At 48.6% G+C, this 16,394-nt stretch overlaps 1 protein-coding gene across 1 annotated transcript in view; it reads left to right on the forward strand.

Moving 5' to 3' along the window:
* The window catches only part of CCDC13 (coiled-coil domain containing 13), a 52,044-nt gene that overhangs the window by 15,467 nt on the left and 20,183 nt on the right, over window positions 1-16,394 (forward strand). Inside the window, exons 3-9 of the mRNA XM_060248348.1 lie at window positions 2,827-2,969; window positions 3,400-3,480; window positions 5,143-5,253; window positions 9,439-9,543; window positions 11,528-11,689; window positions 12,964-13,140; window positions 14,491-14,697. Coding sequence (XP_060104331.1) covers window positions 2,827-2,969; window positions 3,400-3,480; window positions 5,143-5,253; window positions 9,439-9,543; window positions 11,528-11,689; window positions 12,964-13,140; window positions 14,491-14,697 — 986 coding nt within the window. The remainder of the gene's footprint in view (window positions 1-2,826; window positions 2,970-3,399; window positions 3,481-5,142; window positions 5,254-9,438; window positions 9,544-11,527; window positions 11,690-12,963; window positions 13,141-14,490; window positions 14,698-16,394) is intronic.

A 16,394-nucleotide genomic window follows, 5' to 3' on the forward strand; every position in this document is an offset into this window, starting at 1 on the left:
GGTGACCAAAACGCTGTGATTTCTGTCCATTAGGTCACTGCACTCACATCTTTTTTTCTGGAATGTGTCTGTCAACTTAAAATAAAATTGCTAACGTAAAAGGAGGGCCCACTGTCTAGGATTAGTATATTTTGAAAAGCAAAAAAAAGGTCCTATTTCTGGACTGTCTGCTTCAAACAAGCTATCCTTATGACATTTTAATCGGTTTTTGAAAAGAACCCAAAAGTCACATTCCACAGCCAGTTTCCTTATCACCACCCTTCCAGGAAGCCCCGCCAAACAATGGGTACATTCACAAACCAATTGCCCTCTCACCACACCCCCTCCAGCCCAGAAATAGCAGCTCTCCAGCAGCCCTGGCCTCACTCAATGCACAGCAGCCAAGAAGGTCAGAGCGCCTGCTCCGGCTGCAACGCCACTGAGGATGTTCTCCGCAGCTGAGAACGAAACATCTGGAAGGAAAACTTCTCAGACTGGCAGCGGCTCTCCAGGGTCTCAAGCTGAGGTTTTTCACACCTATTTGCCTGGACCCTTTTTGGAGATGCCAGGGATTGAACCTGGGACCTTCTGCTTCCCAAGCAGATGCTCTACCACTGAGCCACAGTCCCATTCATGGCTCCTCCAGGGTCTCAAGCTGAGGTTTTTTCACACCTATTTGCCTGGACCCTTTTTTGGAGATGCCAGGGATTGAACCTGGGACCTTCTGCTTCCCAAGTAGATGCTCTACCACTGAGCCACAGTCCCATTCATGGCTCTCCAGGGTCTCAAGCTGAGGTTTTTCACACCTATTTGCCTGGACCCTTATTTGGAGATGCCAGGGATTGAACCTCGAACTTTCTGCTTCCCAAGCAGATGCTCTACCACTGAACCACCGTCCCTCCCCAATTGATTGTTTTGTTATTATTTTATTGGTCATTTTGTTATTACAGTCGCAATGTTTCCTCTTAGCCGCAGAATCTTGCGAGCGGAAATTCTACTTTGTGAACTACTGGGATTAAAGTTGTGAGCGACTGTATAAATGATTGTGCTCTAGGGTCATCCTTCCTGAGCTCCGACGAAAATGTGTGAGGCTGGAGGCTAAAAATCAGTGAGCTAGCTCACGCTAACTCAGAGGGAACACCGAACAGTAGGTGTCTCGGATTTTTCTTGTAGGAATTCTAAAACTGGAGACCAGACAGTCACTACATCAGAATAGTAATTAGAGTCCCTTCATAGTTTTGATTTGTCATTAAGTTTTTGTTCTGCGGTTCTGTCATCCAAATCCCCTCCTGAAGTTTTCTTTCTCCCCCCCCCCCCAATAATTTTTATTGGTCATTTTGTTATGTAGCAATACAAACTTGTGCATTATTTAACAGTATTAACAAATAAATACTTTCCCATGTCACTGTTGTCAGACTTATTTTTACAAGTAAATAACTACATTCGTTTACCATAAATGAAGAGCTTCTATAACAGTCGCAACGTTTCCTCTTAGCTGCAGAGTCTTGCGAGCGGAAATTCTTCTTTGTGAACTACTGGAATTAAAGTTGTGAGCGACTGTGTAAATGATTGTGCTCTGGGGTCATCCTTCCTGAACTCAGACAAAAATGTGTGAGGCTGGAGGCTAAAAATCGGTGAGCTAGCTCACGCTAACTCAGAGGGAACACTGAACGTTAGGTGTCTCTGATCTTTCTTGTAGGAATTCTAAAACTGGAAACCAGACGGTCACTATATCAGAATAGTAGTTAGAGTCCCTTAATGGTTTTGATTTGTCATTGAGTTTTGCTAGGATATATACATTCCAGAGCTTATTGTACCAGGTTTTTATGGATGGAGTTTTGTCAATTTTCCATGTACTGGCTAGCTATTGTTGATCTAGCTGCATATGTGAATATATGAAGCTGCCTTATACTGAATCAGACCTTTGGTCCATCAAAGTCAGTATTGTCTACTCAGACTGGCAGCGGCTCTCCAGGGTCTCAAGCTGAGGTTTTTCACACCTATTTGCCTGGACCCTTTTTTGGAGATGCCAGGGATTGAACCTGGGACCTTCTGCTTCCAAGCAGATGCTCTACCACTGAGCCACCATCTTCTTTCTTTCTTTCTTTCTTTCTTTCTTTCTTTCTTTCTTTCTTTCTTTCTTTCTTTCTTTCTTTCTTTCTTTCTTTCTTTCTTTCTTTCTTTCTTTCTTCTTTCTTTCTTTCTTTCTTTCTTTCTTTCTTTCTTTCTTTCTTTCTTCCTTCCTTCCTTCCTTCCTTCCTTCCTTCCTTCCTTCCTTCCTTCCTTCCTTCCTGTTTTAAAAGTTTTATTAGTTTCAAAGAATTGGGGATAGGGAGTAGGAAGGGATAAAAAAATAAAGATTACAAATCAGTCTTAATCTGCATAGAGAGTACTTCAAAAAATACAAGTCGACAGCAGCAATACTTTCTTAAAATACCTAGATTGTCACATATTGTCTCTAAACTGTGCATCATCAACATTTTGATATTTTGTATTATAAATCTTTTTTGTTAAAATATCTATTGAATTTGACATTTCCAGTAAAGGCAATCTTGTAATACAGAATACAGGAAAAAGGAGATATAAGTTCACACCAAAGGTAATTCTTTCTTGTACAACTTTGGGAGCTTTGTCCTCTGGTCTAAAATTCAGTAGCAGAGCTTCCGGGGTCATAGAAATATTTTGTTGTGTTAGAGCATGAATGGCATTTAATACTACTTTCCAGAAGGGCTGGATTTTTGGGCATTCAAGCCAGCGATGAAAGTAGGAGCCGCTTTGGCCTCTCGTTGTTTCCTGATCCGTGAACCCACCCACCCACCTGGTGAGCTCTTCCTTCTCCTTTGGCAGGAACGGGGGGCTTGACGGGAGACGTCGCTGCCAGTAAAATCGTCCAATTGGCCAAACAGAACCGTCACCTGACGGCCGAGGCTGAAAAAGAGAAAGCCAAAGTGAAGCAGCTGAGTCACCGGATCAAAGAGCTGGAGAAAGAAGTGAGTGCTTTCCTGGGCATTTGGCACAGTGTGGGGCAGAGCTAGAGATCTGAAACCCACCAAGCCCACTCAGGAGGGGTCTGGTTTGCATCTCTTGACTTACTTGGTTTGTTTGACATGAGCTCTTTGGTAACATTTTGATTCAAGCGGCTGCTAGGTGATTACTTGCGGTTGCTCAGGGAAAGGATCCCTATGATAGGATCTACTGGTTTAATTAAGGGTGGAAAGATCCTGCCTGGATATTAAGGCTGATTCCACACTAACCTTGCTCCACGCCAGGATCAGGGATGCTTCAGGCTGATCCTGCATCGAGCAGGGGGTCAGGCTAAATGGCCTGTGGGGCCCCTTGCAATGCTATGATTCTGCTGGGAAGATGATCAGTAAATGTGGCCTCTCTATTAAAGGGCACCTGTGTACTTTTCCTCTCCAGTTGCATCTGTCCGCAGCCATGCTCCAGTCTCACGGAGGCAAAGACGGTCGACCTGTGCGTCAAACGGCAGACGGGCCTTTGGTAAGAATGAGAGCCAGTTTGGTGTAGTGGTTAAGTGTGCGGACTCTTATCTGGGAGAACCAGGTTTGATTCCCCACTCCTCCACTTGCACCTGCTGGAATGGCCTTGGGTCAGCCATAGCTCTAATACAGAGCCAGTTGGGTGCAGTGGTTAAGTGTGCGGACTCTTATCTTGGAGAACCAGGTTTGATTCCCCACTCCTCCACTTGCACCTGCTGGCATGGCCTTGGGTCAGCCATAGCTCTAATAGAGAACCAGTTTGGTGTAGTGGTTAAGTGTGCGGAGTCTTATCTGAGAGAACCAGGTTTGATTCCCCACTCCTCCACTTGCAGCTGCTGGAATGGCTTTGGGTCAGCCATAGTGGTTAAGTGCATGGGCTCTTATCTGGGAGAACCGGGTTTGATTCCCCGCTCCTCCACTTGCACCTGCTAGCATGGCCTTGGGTCAGCCATAGCTCTGGCAGAGGTTGTCCTTGAAAGGGCAGCTGCTGTGAGAGCCCTCTCCAGCCCCACCAACCTCACAGGGTGTCTGTTGTGAGGGGTGGGGGGAGGTAAAGGAGATTGTGAGCCCCTCTGAGACTCTTCGGAGTGGAGGGCGGGATATAAATCCAATATCTTCATCTACCTCACAGGGTGTCTGTTGTGGGGGAGGAAGGTAAAGGAGATTGTGAGCCCCTCTGAGACTCTTCGAAGTGGAGGGCGGGATATATATCCAATATCATCTTCTTCTTCTTCTCACTCTGTAAAAGAGCATTCTTGGAGAATATTAGAACTCAGGGGTGACCAGTGAAGCTGATGGGGTGGGGGTGGGGGGGAGTAGATTAAGGGCAGATAGAAGGAAATGCAACTTCTATAGCCTCTGCTTTGCATGCAGAAGGTTCCAGGTTCAGTCATTGGCATCTCCAGTTAAAAAGGACTAGGCGGAGGGTGATGGAAAAGACCTCTGCTTGAGACCATGGAAAGCTGCTGCCAGTCATATGAACATATGAAGCTGCCTTATACTAAATCTGACCTTTGGTTCATTAAGGTCAGCGTTGTATACTCAGACTCGGGGAGGGACGGTAACTCAGTGACAGAGCATCTGCTTGGTAAGCAGAAGGTCCCAGGTTCAATCCCTGGTATCGACACTAAAAAAGGGTCCAGGCTAATAGGTGTGAAAAACTTCAGCCTGAGACCCTGGAGAGCCGTCGCCAGTCTGAGTAGGCAAGACTGACTTTGATGGACCGAGGGTCTGATTCAGTAGAAGGCAGCTTCGTATGTTCATATGACTGGCAGCAGCTTTCCATGGTCTCAAGCAGAGGTCTTTCCCATCACCCACTGCCTGGTCCTTTTTAACTGGAGATGTCAAATACTGAACCTGGGACCTTCGACACGCAAAGCAGAGGCTCTTCCACTGAGCCACAGCCCTTCCCGGTCACCTGACATCCTCCCAGGTGTTGCCATCCCAGGCGGGCAGCACAAACAGGTTTCTAGAGTCACAGTTCATCTACCATGTGCAGCATCTTCTGGCGTGGTGAGTCACAACCTGTGCAGGCCTGTTTTGGAGAATTCCGATCACCGAGGGTATAGAGAGCTTGTCCAAAGCCCGTGTTTGTTTCAGTGGGGCTTGGGGTGGGACGATTCTGTCCTCATCAAACCACGCTTCCTTTCTCTTGAAACCCGAGAGCCCAGAGATGAAAGCCCTGCAAGATAAATTATCAGCGGCCAACTTGAAAGTATCCGAATGTCGCAACCAGCTCCAGACCACGAAACAAGAGCTGAGAGTGGCACAGAAGGTAAGGATTCCCTTGCATCTTATGATCTGAGCGACAGTAACCAAGGGGTGGGTTCTGCTACTTCCCAGTCAAACGTTAAAAACATTTATAAAAAGGTCATTAAAACCAATTAAGGGTCTTTTCACTTGGAAGGGTTTGGGGTCCAAACCACAGGATTGTTGTTGTTTTCTCTTTGAGATTCTTCATATTCTGCTTTTCCATTTGTTCCAGTTACCTCATAAGTTATGTGTTTTCTCAAAACACATCAAAGGTGTTTGGAGAAAGCTCAGAAAAACAGCAAGGAAACTGTACGACAAACAGAAAATACAGAAGCTCAGTGGGGAAAAAAAACACACCAAAGTTCATCACAGTTCATAGCCAAACTGTTTAAAAGGCCCTAGATTGAGGTCCTCAAACTTTTTCAGCCTGGCATGGTGTGGCAGGCGCAGCCACAAAATGGCTGCCACAGAATGGGTACCACAAGAGATAGAGTCAACCAACAAAATGGCCACCACAGAAGGGGTACCACAAGAGATAGAGTCAACCAACAAAATGGCTGCCACAGAAGGGGTACCACAAGAGATAGAGTCAACCAACAAAATGGCCGCCACAGAAGGGGTACCACAAGAGATAGAGTCAACCAACAAAATGGCTACCACAGAAGGGGTACCACAAGAGATAGAGTCAGCCAACAAAATGGTCCCCAAACTTTTTCAGCCTGGCATAGTGCGGCAGGCGCAGCCACAAAATGGCTGCCACAGAATCGGTACCACAAGAGATAGAGACAGCCAACAAAATGGCCACCACAGCTTATCTTTAGTCAAGCAATGAAGATCCTGTGCTGTTGTAGCAACTGCTGTCAAAGCAACATTTCCAGTGGTCAATCAAAAGCCTGGCTGGGCAAAAGCCCCACCTGACCCTGCGTACCCGGTGAGCTCCAGGGAAGGTGTTGGCAGGTGCTGTGCCACCTACGGGCACCATGTCGGAGCCCCTAAGTGAACAGCCGTTAATTCAAAACAAGAAGACCTCGAGAGCAGCAGGAGTAGAATTTCAAATAATCTGACACGGCAGATTGAAATGCGGTGTTGCAAAAGAGGCGAGCATTTTAAAAAAAACCAACAACTTTGACAGCGGATAAAAATCAATCACGACTGTAACGAGACAAAAAAGACCAACTCACTTAAGGCGAGAGAGAGAGAGAGGGAGAGAGAAAGCAAATGCCAAAGAGCTGGCTGAAGAAAGCCCTTTTGACCTGGTGGTTAAAATAGAGCATCGGCATCAGCATTAGATGCCTGATACATGACAAGGCGCCCAACTGTGCTGTCGTGGAACCAAGCGGCAGAAGACAGACGCATGAGCTGAGAGGTTAGGAAGCCATCCCTTGGAAAGCGACTGTCCCTTCGTTAACGATTTGTAGTAGGGGCCGGGGGGGTGGGGCGGGCAATCTTTGCCACTAGCATGAGATCAGGATGAGCCAAGAGTACCACAGTAAGAAGCAAATCTAACACGCCCCCAAAAAACCTGTGGAATGATAACGAAACAATATCCCAACAACAGTGATACGAAATCAATTATGTCAAGACAGTGTGTGTTTGCAATAAAAAAAGGCCAACGCCATGCTGGGAATTATTAGGAAGGGAATTGAAAACAAATCAGCCAGTATCATGATGCCCCTGTATAAATCGATGGTGCGGTCTCATTTGGAGTACTGTGTGCAGTTCTGGTCGCCGCACCTCAAAAAGGATATTATAGCATTGGAGAAAGTCCAGAGAAGGGCAACTAGAATGATTAAAGGGCTGGAGCACTTTCCCTATGAAGAAAGGTTGAAACGCTTGGGACTCTTTAGCTTGGAGAAACGTCGACTGCGGGGTGACATGATAGAGGTTCACAAGATAATGCATGGGATGAAGAAAGTAGAGAAAGAAGTCCTTTTCTCCCTTTCTCACAATACAAGAACTCGTGGGCATTCCATGAAATTCCTGAGCAGCCAGGTTAAAACGGATAAAAGGAAGTACTTCTTCACCCTAAGGGTGATTAACATGTGGAATTCACTGCCACAGGAGGTGGTGGCGGCCACAAGCATAGCCACCTTCAAGAGGGGTTTAGATAAAAATATGGAGCAGAGATCCATCAGTGGCTATTAGCCGCAGTGTGTGTGTATGTATAAAATGTTTTGCCACTGTGTGACACAGAGTGTTGGACTGGATGGGCCATTGGCCTGATCCAACATGGCTTCTCTTATGTTCTTATGTCCTTTATAATTAGAAATACTTGCCATCGATCTATAACAGAGGTTCCCAAACGTGTTTGGCCTAATGCCCCCTTTTCAGAAAAAAAGTTACACAGCGCCCCCCTGGAGATCTACCTTCAAGAAGTGGACTAAAAGATGCGGTGGCATATTTGCACCCAGAGTAAGCAAAGATGTTGTAAAGAAGACACTTTGAAGCTGGAAAGTCTGAAATTACTTTATAAAATCAACCATAGTAACATTCCCATACGCAGAGAATTTTTGAAATTCCTTTTATATTATCCACCCTCCCCTTGTGAACTCCCACTAACGCGATGCGGAGGTGCCCCGCCCAGCCGCTTTCAACCTGAAAGCAGCGGGCAGCGGTAAAATGGGGCGCTCTTCGTAGGGTACTCTTTGTCAGACGTTGGAACTCCAAATAAGAACGAATCATTTTGTTTCAAAATTAATCCATTTATTTGAGAACTAGTGGTCTGGGATAGAAGCAGATTGAGTTTGATACATTCCAAGGTTACCCTTGGGTTTTTGTAGAATACAGCAGCATAACAATGAAACCATTCTCACACTCCGAGAGACAGTTGTCTGTTCCCATACTCCCTTATCTTATTCCCAGGAAGGCTCCCTGCTGGTTACCTTGAGGCATACCATCTTCAAAAGCTTAAGGCGCCTGTGGATGCCAAGTGAGAAATTCCTCCCATGGGATTTACAACCGTCCCTCTCTGTTTGAAATGCACAGCTTTTTATACTCAGGGCTAGTGATAGCAAACAAGATGGCGTTAGTCAGGTCAGGAGAACTCATTTAAGCAAGATACATTCTGAAGCAGTTACAATGTCTGACACTGACAAGTGCAGGCAATGTTTGCCCTGTGAAGAAAAGCGGCGGCGTGGAAGCACCGCCTGGGGCTCTTGGCTTGCCTGCTGGCTGGCGCAATCGTGCCACAAGGGAAGGGGGAGTAAGGGGGTGCCCAGCAGAACCCCCTGGCAAAGTGGCACCTTTGGCGGTCGCCTACCCACCTACTCCCACGCGCTGACCCTGCAGAAGACATTCTGACCGATTTCCCACTCATCTTACGCCGCTCTCAAGCTCCTCTTCTCAGCGGGGCTTCCCTCCAATTTCACACTATCTGCCCTGGGGCTGTAGCTAGCTTCAGCTTTTTTGCGCTGCAAACAGAAACCTCTAAGCCAGTTTCTGTTTGTGGTGGGAAAAAGTGGACACTAGCTGCAGCCCCGGGGCAGATAGTGTGAAATTGGAGGGAAGCCCCGCTGAGAAGAGGAACTTGAGAGTGGCGTGAGTGTGAAATCAGTCTCTGTGTCTGGGGCATTGTGGTTGGCTGAAATCAACAGAAGCAACCACCTGGTAACCAGAGGACTGTAAGAAACCTGACGCTCTGCAAAAAATCTTGTTACGAGCAGGCTACAGGTTGAAACTCTTTAGAGAAGTTTGTGTAATTGCCTCAGTGCTTCCACTGTCCTGACTTGAACTGTATTGCTGAAAGAGAAACTGCAAGCAACCTTGAGAAGCTGCTAGCTATAGCAAGTATTGGCTAGGATAGACTAGTAAGGTTTTTTGTTTCTGTCTTTCTTGTTTGTCTGTACAGCTCTATTTTTTATTCTGTCTTGTAAATAAACTGCATCCTTATATTTTGATTGGAAGGAGTTCTGGTCCTCATTGAACATATGAACATAAAGTAACTTTAAATGCATTCTCCAAGCTGCCAGATGGCTTGGCTTGGAGAAGCAATTTTAAAAGAGGAATGACTTCTCCAATCCAGCCAATGGAGTGTAGGGGGGCTTTGAGAGCCACATGTGGCCACCGCTGCTGTAGGCTGATCCTGTATTGAGCAGGGGGTTTGGACTAGATGTCCTCTTCGGCCCCTTCCAGTTCCGTGATTTTATGATCCTACCTCAAGCACAAAATGTTCAGCTTAATCCATTTCCCGCCGGCCTCTTCCTTTCAGCTTTTAGGAAGCGAAGTTGGAGAAGACGTCAACGTTCAGAATCTCATGTCCAACCCTGGCATGTGGCGCGGGAGAGCTCAGCAGATCCTCGTCCTGCAAGGCAAAGTAAGACGGCTTTCTTCTTTCCCTCCCTCTTCTGTGCAATACAGTCTGCTCGCTCTAGGGGGCAAACTACATGTTATATTGCAGGGGTGGCCAACGGTAGCTGTCCAGATGTTTTTTGCCTACAACTCCCATCAGCCCCAGCCATTGGCCATGCTGGCTGGGGCTGATGGGAGTTGTAGGCAAAAAAAAACATCTGGACAGCTACCGTTGGCCACCCCTGTTATATTGGGGGATATGTGGCGAGACGTTTCAAAGTACATGCAGGGATGTGTGACCACAGATCCCCAAAGTGACATGTTGTTTGCTCACGGGCCTCCCCGGTTTGGATCCAAGATGTGATAATGAGTTAGAGAAGATTTAACCCTTTCTCTCTGTACCCACCCCCCTGCTGCTAGGGGGAAAGACGCATAAAATCCCAGTGCTTTTCTCTTTTCCCTTCCCGGACAAATACCAGCTGGGCCAGATGTGCGTTGAATTCGATCAGGGAAATGGCAAGGGGGAGAAGAAGAAGAAGAAGACTGTAGGGTTCTACCCAGCCCTTCTCTCTGAATCAGAGACTCCAAGTTGCTAACAGTCTCCTATATCTTCTTCCCCCACAACAGACACCCTGTGAGGTGGGTGGGGCTGGAGAGGACTCTCACAGCAGCTGCCCTTTCAAGGACAACCTCTGCCAGAGCTATGGCTGACCCAAGGCCATTCCAGCAGCTGCAAGTGGAGGAGTGGGGAATCAAACCCGGTTCTCCCAGATAAGACTCCGCACACTTAACCACCACACCAAACTGGCTCTCTTCTTTTCCTCCCTCTTCTGCGCAATACAAGTCTACCCACACTCGGTGGCAGAAAGAGTTAAACCCTTCTGAATCATTTGTGCCTGCCTCCCCCCCTCCCCATTTTGGGAGCAAAACTGCCCAAAGTCCATGGAAAAGGAAAGGAAAGGTCCCCTGTGCAAGCACCAATCGTTTCCGACTCTGGGGTGACGTTGCATTCACAACGTTTTCACGGCAGACTTTTTACAGGGTGGTTTGCCATTGCCTTCCCCAGTCATCTACACTTTCCCTCCAGCAAGCTGGGTCAGCCATAGTGGTTAAGTGAGCGGACTCTTATCTGGGAGAACTGGGTTTGATTCCCCACTCCTCACTTGCAGGCGCTGGAATGGCCTTGGGCCAGCCATAGTGGTTAAGTGAGTGGACTCTTATCTGGGAGAACCGGGTTTGATTCCCCACTCCTCACTTGCAGGCGCTGGAATGGCCTTGGGTCAGCCATAGTGGTTAAGTGAGTGGACTCTTATCTGGGAGAACCGGGTTTGATTCCCCACTCCTCACTTGCAGGCGCTGGAATGGCCTTGGGTCAGCCACAGCTCTTATAAAGAGCCACTTTGGTGCAGTGGTTAAGTGCATGGACTCTTATCTGGGAGAACTGGGTTTGATTCCCCCACTCCTCCACTTGTAGCAGCTGGAATGGTCTTGGGTCAGCCACAGCTCTCATAGGAGTTGTCCTTGAAAAGGCAGCTTCTGGCAAAGCTCTCTTAGCCCCACCCACCTCACAGGGTGTCTGTTGTGGGGGAGGAAGATAAAGGAAGAAGATGATTTTGGATTTATATCCTGCCCTCCACTCTGAATCTCAGAGTCTCAGAGGGGCTCACAATCTCCTTTATCTTCCTCCCCCGCAACAGACACCCTGGCTTTTTTTATGTCTGAGGCAGTGATGTTCTGTCTTCTTGGTGCATGGGGGGGGGGGCCACAGTGGGAGGGCTTCTAGAGTTCTTGCCCCACTGGTGGACCTCCTGATGCCACCTGGTTTTTGGGCACTGTGTGACACGGAGTGTTGGACTGGAGGGTGCCACTGGCCTGATCCAACCAGACTTCTCTTATGTCAGGGGCAGTTCTGTATTATTGGTGCTTAGGAGGGCAATAATGGGAGAGCTTCTGGAGTTCTGGCCCTATTGATGGACCTCCTGACGGCAGCTGCTCCTTTTCTGCTCTAGGTCCGGGAGCTGGAGTGCCAACTGGGCCACGCCAAAAATGGGACATCCCTGAGCTGTGGAGATGAAGACCCCACCATCCTCACTAGCCCAGGGAAGAGATCTGCCCAGAGGAACCTGCAGCGGATTCAGAGCCTGGAGAGAGAAAAGAAAGAAGCCCTGGAGGTGAGGAAGCAAAGGAGGAAGGGGAAGGAAGGTGGGAGAGTCACCACTGATGTCACCGTTGTTTCACACAGGGCCTATTTGTGTAGAAAAAGCCCAGCAGGAACTAATTTGCATATTAGGCCACACCCCCTGACTCCAAGTCAGCTGGAACGGCGTTCGTATGAGTTCCTGCTCAAAATAAGGAAAAGGAAAGGTCCCCTGTGCAAGCACCAGTCTTTTACGACTCTGGGGCGACCTTGCTTTCACAACATTTTCATGTTAGACTTTTTTTTACGGGGTGGTTTGCCATTGCCTTCCCCAGTCATCTACGCTTCCCCCCCAGCAAGCTGGGGACTCATTTGACCGACATCGGAAGGAGGGAAGGCTGAGTCGACCTCGGGCCGTCTACCAGAACTCAGCTTCCACCAGAATTGAACTCAGGTCGTGAGCAGAGGGCTCAGACCACAGTACTGCAGCTTTACCACTCTGCGCCACGGGGCCGCTTGCTCAAAATAAGCCTTGTACAAATGCAAAATCCTCACAGAAAAACAGGGCTTTTTGCGCAGCAGGACCTCCTTTGCATATGAAGCTACACCCACGCGATGTAGCCAGTCCTCCAACTGTTTGCAGTAGACTCTGTAAGAAGAGCCCCGTAAAGCTCTTGGAAGATCGGCTGCATCAAGGGGATGCGGCCTAATACGCAGAGGAGTTCCTGCTAAAAAAAAAAACCTGCAAAAAAAAAAGAGCAGGACCGATTCCCCACTAGGTTTATGCCGCACTCACGCTCCTCCTGGAGAGCCAGTTTGGTGTAGTGGTTAAGTATGCAGACTCTTATCTGGGAGAACCGGGTTAGATTTCCCACTCCTCCACTTGCACCTGCTAGCATGGCCTTGGGTCAGCCAGAGCTCTGGCAGAGGTTGTCCTTGAAAGGGCAGCTGCTATGAGAGCCCTCTCAGCCCCACCCACCTCACAGGGTGTCTCTTGTGGGGGAGGAAGGGAAAGGAGATTGTGAGCCGCTCTGAGACTCTTCGGAGTGGAGGGCGGGATATAAATCCAATATCTTCATCTACCTCACAGGGTGTCTGTTGTGGAGGGGAGGAAGGTAAAGGAGATTGTGAGCCACTCTGAGATTCTTCGGAGTGGAGGGCGGGATTTAAATGCAATATCTTCATCTACCTCACAGGGTGTCTGTTGTTGGGGAGGAAGGTAAAGGAGATTGTGAGACGCTTTTCTCGGAGACGCCGAAACGCCATCTAAATGGTGAGTTTGACATCCCCCTGTTTCCTTAACTGCAGAAGCTGACCAGTGAACACAGCAGCCTCCAGAAAGACCACGAGGAGGTGAAAAAGAAGCTGGACGCTTCCAAAGCGAGGAGCCAAGTGTTGTCCAGCGAAGTGAAAACCCTGAAGGAGCAAATCGCAACCCTGCTGGACAAAGGGAAGCACGACGACGAACTCATCGACGCTCTGATGGTATGACCCGCTTGCTCAGTTTAGGGAGAGCCAGTTTGGTGTAGTGCAGGGGTGGCCAACGGTAGCTCTCTAGATGTTTTTTTTGCCTACAACTCCCATCAGCCCCAGCCAGCATGGCCAATGGCTGGGGCTGATGGGAGTTGTAGGCAAAGAAAACATCTAGGGAGCTACCGTTGGCCACCTCTGGTGTAGTGGTTAAGAGCGCGGACTCTTATCTGGGAGAACCGGGTTTGATTCCCCAATCTCCACTTGCACCTGCTGGAATGGCTTTTAGTCAGCCATAGTGGTTAAGTGAGCAGACTCTTATCTGGGAGAACGGGGTTTGATTCCCCACTTCTCCACTTGCAGCTGCTGGAATGGCCTTGAGTCAGCCATAGTGGTTAAGTGAGCGGACTCTTATCTGGGAGAACGGGGTTTGATTCCCCACTTGCAGCTGCTGGAATGGCCTTGAGTCAGCCATAGTGGTTAAGTGAGCGGACTCTTATCTGGGAGAACGGGGTTTGATTCCCCACTTCTCCACTTGCACCTGCTGGAATGGCCTTGAGTCAGCCATAGTGGTTAAGTGAGCGGACTCTTATCTGGGAGAACCGGGTTTGATTCAACACTCCTCCACTTGCAGCTGCCGGAATGGCCTTGGGTCAGCCATAGTGGTTAAGTGAGCAGCCTCTTATCTGGGAGAACCGGGTTTGATTCCCCACTTCTCCACTTGCACCTGCTGGAATGGCCTTGAGTCAGCCATAGTGGTTAAGTGTGCCTGATCCAACAGGGCTTCTCTTATGTTCTTCTGTGACACAGAGTATTGGACTGGATGGGCCATTGGCCTGATCCAACAGGGCTTCTCTTATGTTGTTATGTTCCTAAAGGACTTTGTTTCATTTTCTGCCCAAGGGAATTGTGTGTGTGTGTTTTAACTGTGCAAGAGTATAACCACTGTGAAACGGGGGTGACAGAAAGAGTTGAAAAATGGCAGTTGCTTGCACTGCATTCGTTTGATTCATTGACCGTGATCACGCACACTGAACAATGCACTTTCAATCCACTTTCAGTGCACTCTGCAACTGGATTTTGCCAGCTCACACCGTAAAATCCAGTTGTAAAGTGCATTGAAAGTGAATTGAAAGTGCATTATTTAGTGTGTGCAATCCCAGCCATTATTTGAGTGGCAAGAGCTTTCCCCTCCAGGGATACACCCCAGCTAATGGGTTTTTCTCCAAATCCTGGCCTTTTATCTGACTTGCGCTGCAAAGCGAATCGCAAGAGCCTTCCGTCTGTAGCCTGCTGCCTTTCTGCCTGCTTAATGGCTCTTTTGCACAAACCGGAGCATCCCTTGTGCCTTTTCCGCTTCCCCAGAGCCAGCAGAAGGAAATGCAAGTCATCCTGAAGAATCTGAGTCAGCAGGAGGAAAGGAACAAGGAATGCCAGCAGAGCCTGGGGAAGCAGCTGAATGTCCAAGAGCAGAAGCAGAACTGCGTCATCGAGCAGCTCAGGCAGACGCTGGCCGAGCGAGAAGCTCAAGTGAGAGCGCTGGAGGAGAATCTCATCTCACAGGTAAGCCACGTTGAGCTGGAGAGCCAGCTTGGTGTAGTGGTTAAGTGCGCAGACTCTTACCTGGGAGAACCGGGTTTGATTCCCCGCTCCTCCACTTGCAGCTGCTGGCATGGCCTTGGGTCAGCCAGAGCTCTGGCAGGAGTTGTCCTTGAAAGGACAGCTGCTGGGAGAGCTCTCTCAGCCCCACCCAACTCACAGGGTGTCTGTTGTGGGGAAAGAAGATAAAGGATATTGTAAGCCGCTCTGAGTCTCTGATTGAGACTGAAGGGCAGGATATAAATCTCCTTCTTCATTCAGGAAGGGCCGAACCAGATGATACTGACTTCGGAACAAGGAGCCTTATGGCAATGCAAGGAAGGCTCCTCCAGGGCTGTTTCATCTTGGGGAAAGTGGTGCAGGAGGGAAGGCTGAAAACCTTTCCTCCCCCATGTCTCACTCCTGAGCCAAATCAAGCCCTGGGGTGCTACGGAACATAAGAACATAAGAGAAGCCATGTTGGATCCGGCCAATGGCCCCTCCAGTCCAACACTCTGTGTCACACAGTGGCCAAAAAACCCAGGTGCCATCAGGAGGTCCATCAGTGGGGCCAGGGCACTAGAAGCCCTCCCACTGTGCCCCCCCTCAAGCACCAAGAATACAGAGCATCACTGCCCCAGAACTAAGAACATAAGAGAAGCCATGTTGGATCAGGCCAATGGCCCCTCCAGTCCAACACTCTGTGACACACAGTGGCCAAAAAACCCAGGTGCCATCAGGAGGTCCATCAGTGGGGCCAGGGCACTAGAAGCCCTCCCACTGTGCCCCCCCTCAAGCACCAAGAATACAGAGCATCACTGCCCCAGAACTAAGAACATAAGAGAAGCCATGTTGGATCAGGCCAATGGCCCATCCAGTCCAACACTCTGTGTCACAAAGTGGCCAAAAAACCCAGGTGCCATCAGGAGGTCCATCAGTGGGGCCAGGAAACTATAAGCCCTTCCACTGTGCCCCCCCCCCCCAAGCACCAAGAATGCAGAGCATCACTGCCCCAGACAGAGAGTTCCAACAATTCACTGAGGCTAATAGCCACTGATGGACCTCTGCTCCAGATGTTGATCCAATCCCCTCTTGAAGCTGGCTATGCTTGCAGCCACCACCACTTCTTGAGGCAATGAATTCCATGTGTTAATCACCCTTTGGGTGAAGAAGGACTTCCTAGTTCCCTAACCTTAAGTATGTTTGCAAGTCAGGTTGGGGGATCCTCTCGTTTGACTTGTGTTCTTTCCAGTATTATCAACTCAGATTTGGCACATAAGAGCAGATTTGAACCTGTAAAACGGAACATGAGGCAGAATCTTCTCTCATTCCAGTCATGGAAAGGGGAGAAGGAAAGAGAGCTGTGCTTCTCCTACTACGTGGTGACGAAGCCTCATTTTTAAAAATTTCATTTGGCATTCCCGCAGCCAGCCGCCTTTCGAACCAATGTTTTAATTCTGGCTTTAATGTCTTTTACATCCTTTAACTCTATTTGTAGTTTTGGTAGGAGGTTTCATTTGAATGGTTTTCAAATGTGGTTTTTATCATGTACGGTTTTAAAGCAGAGGTCCATCTGTGGCTCACAGCCACAAGGTAAAGATGGAAAAGTCTGTCTGGGGCAGTGGGGCTCTGCGTTCTTGGTGCTTGGGGGGCAACAGTGGGAGGGCTTCTAGTGTTCTGGTCCCACTGAT

The sequence above is a fragment of the Heteronotia binoei genome, chromosome 10 (assembly GCF_032191835.1).
Source record: "Heteronotia binoei isolate CCM8104 ecotype False Entrance Well chromosome 10, APGP_CSIRO_Hbin_v1, whole genome shotgun sequence".
In the NCBI taxonomy this organism is placed as follows: domain Eukaryota; kingdom Metazoa; phylum Chordata; class Lepidosauria; order Squamata; family Gekkonidae; genus Heteronotia; species Heteronotia binoei.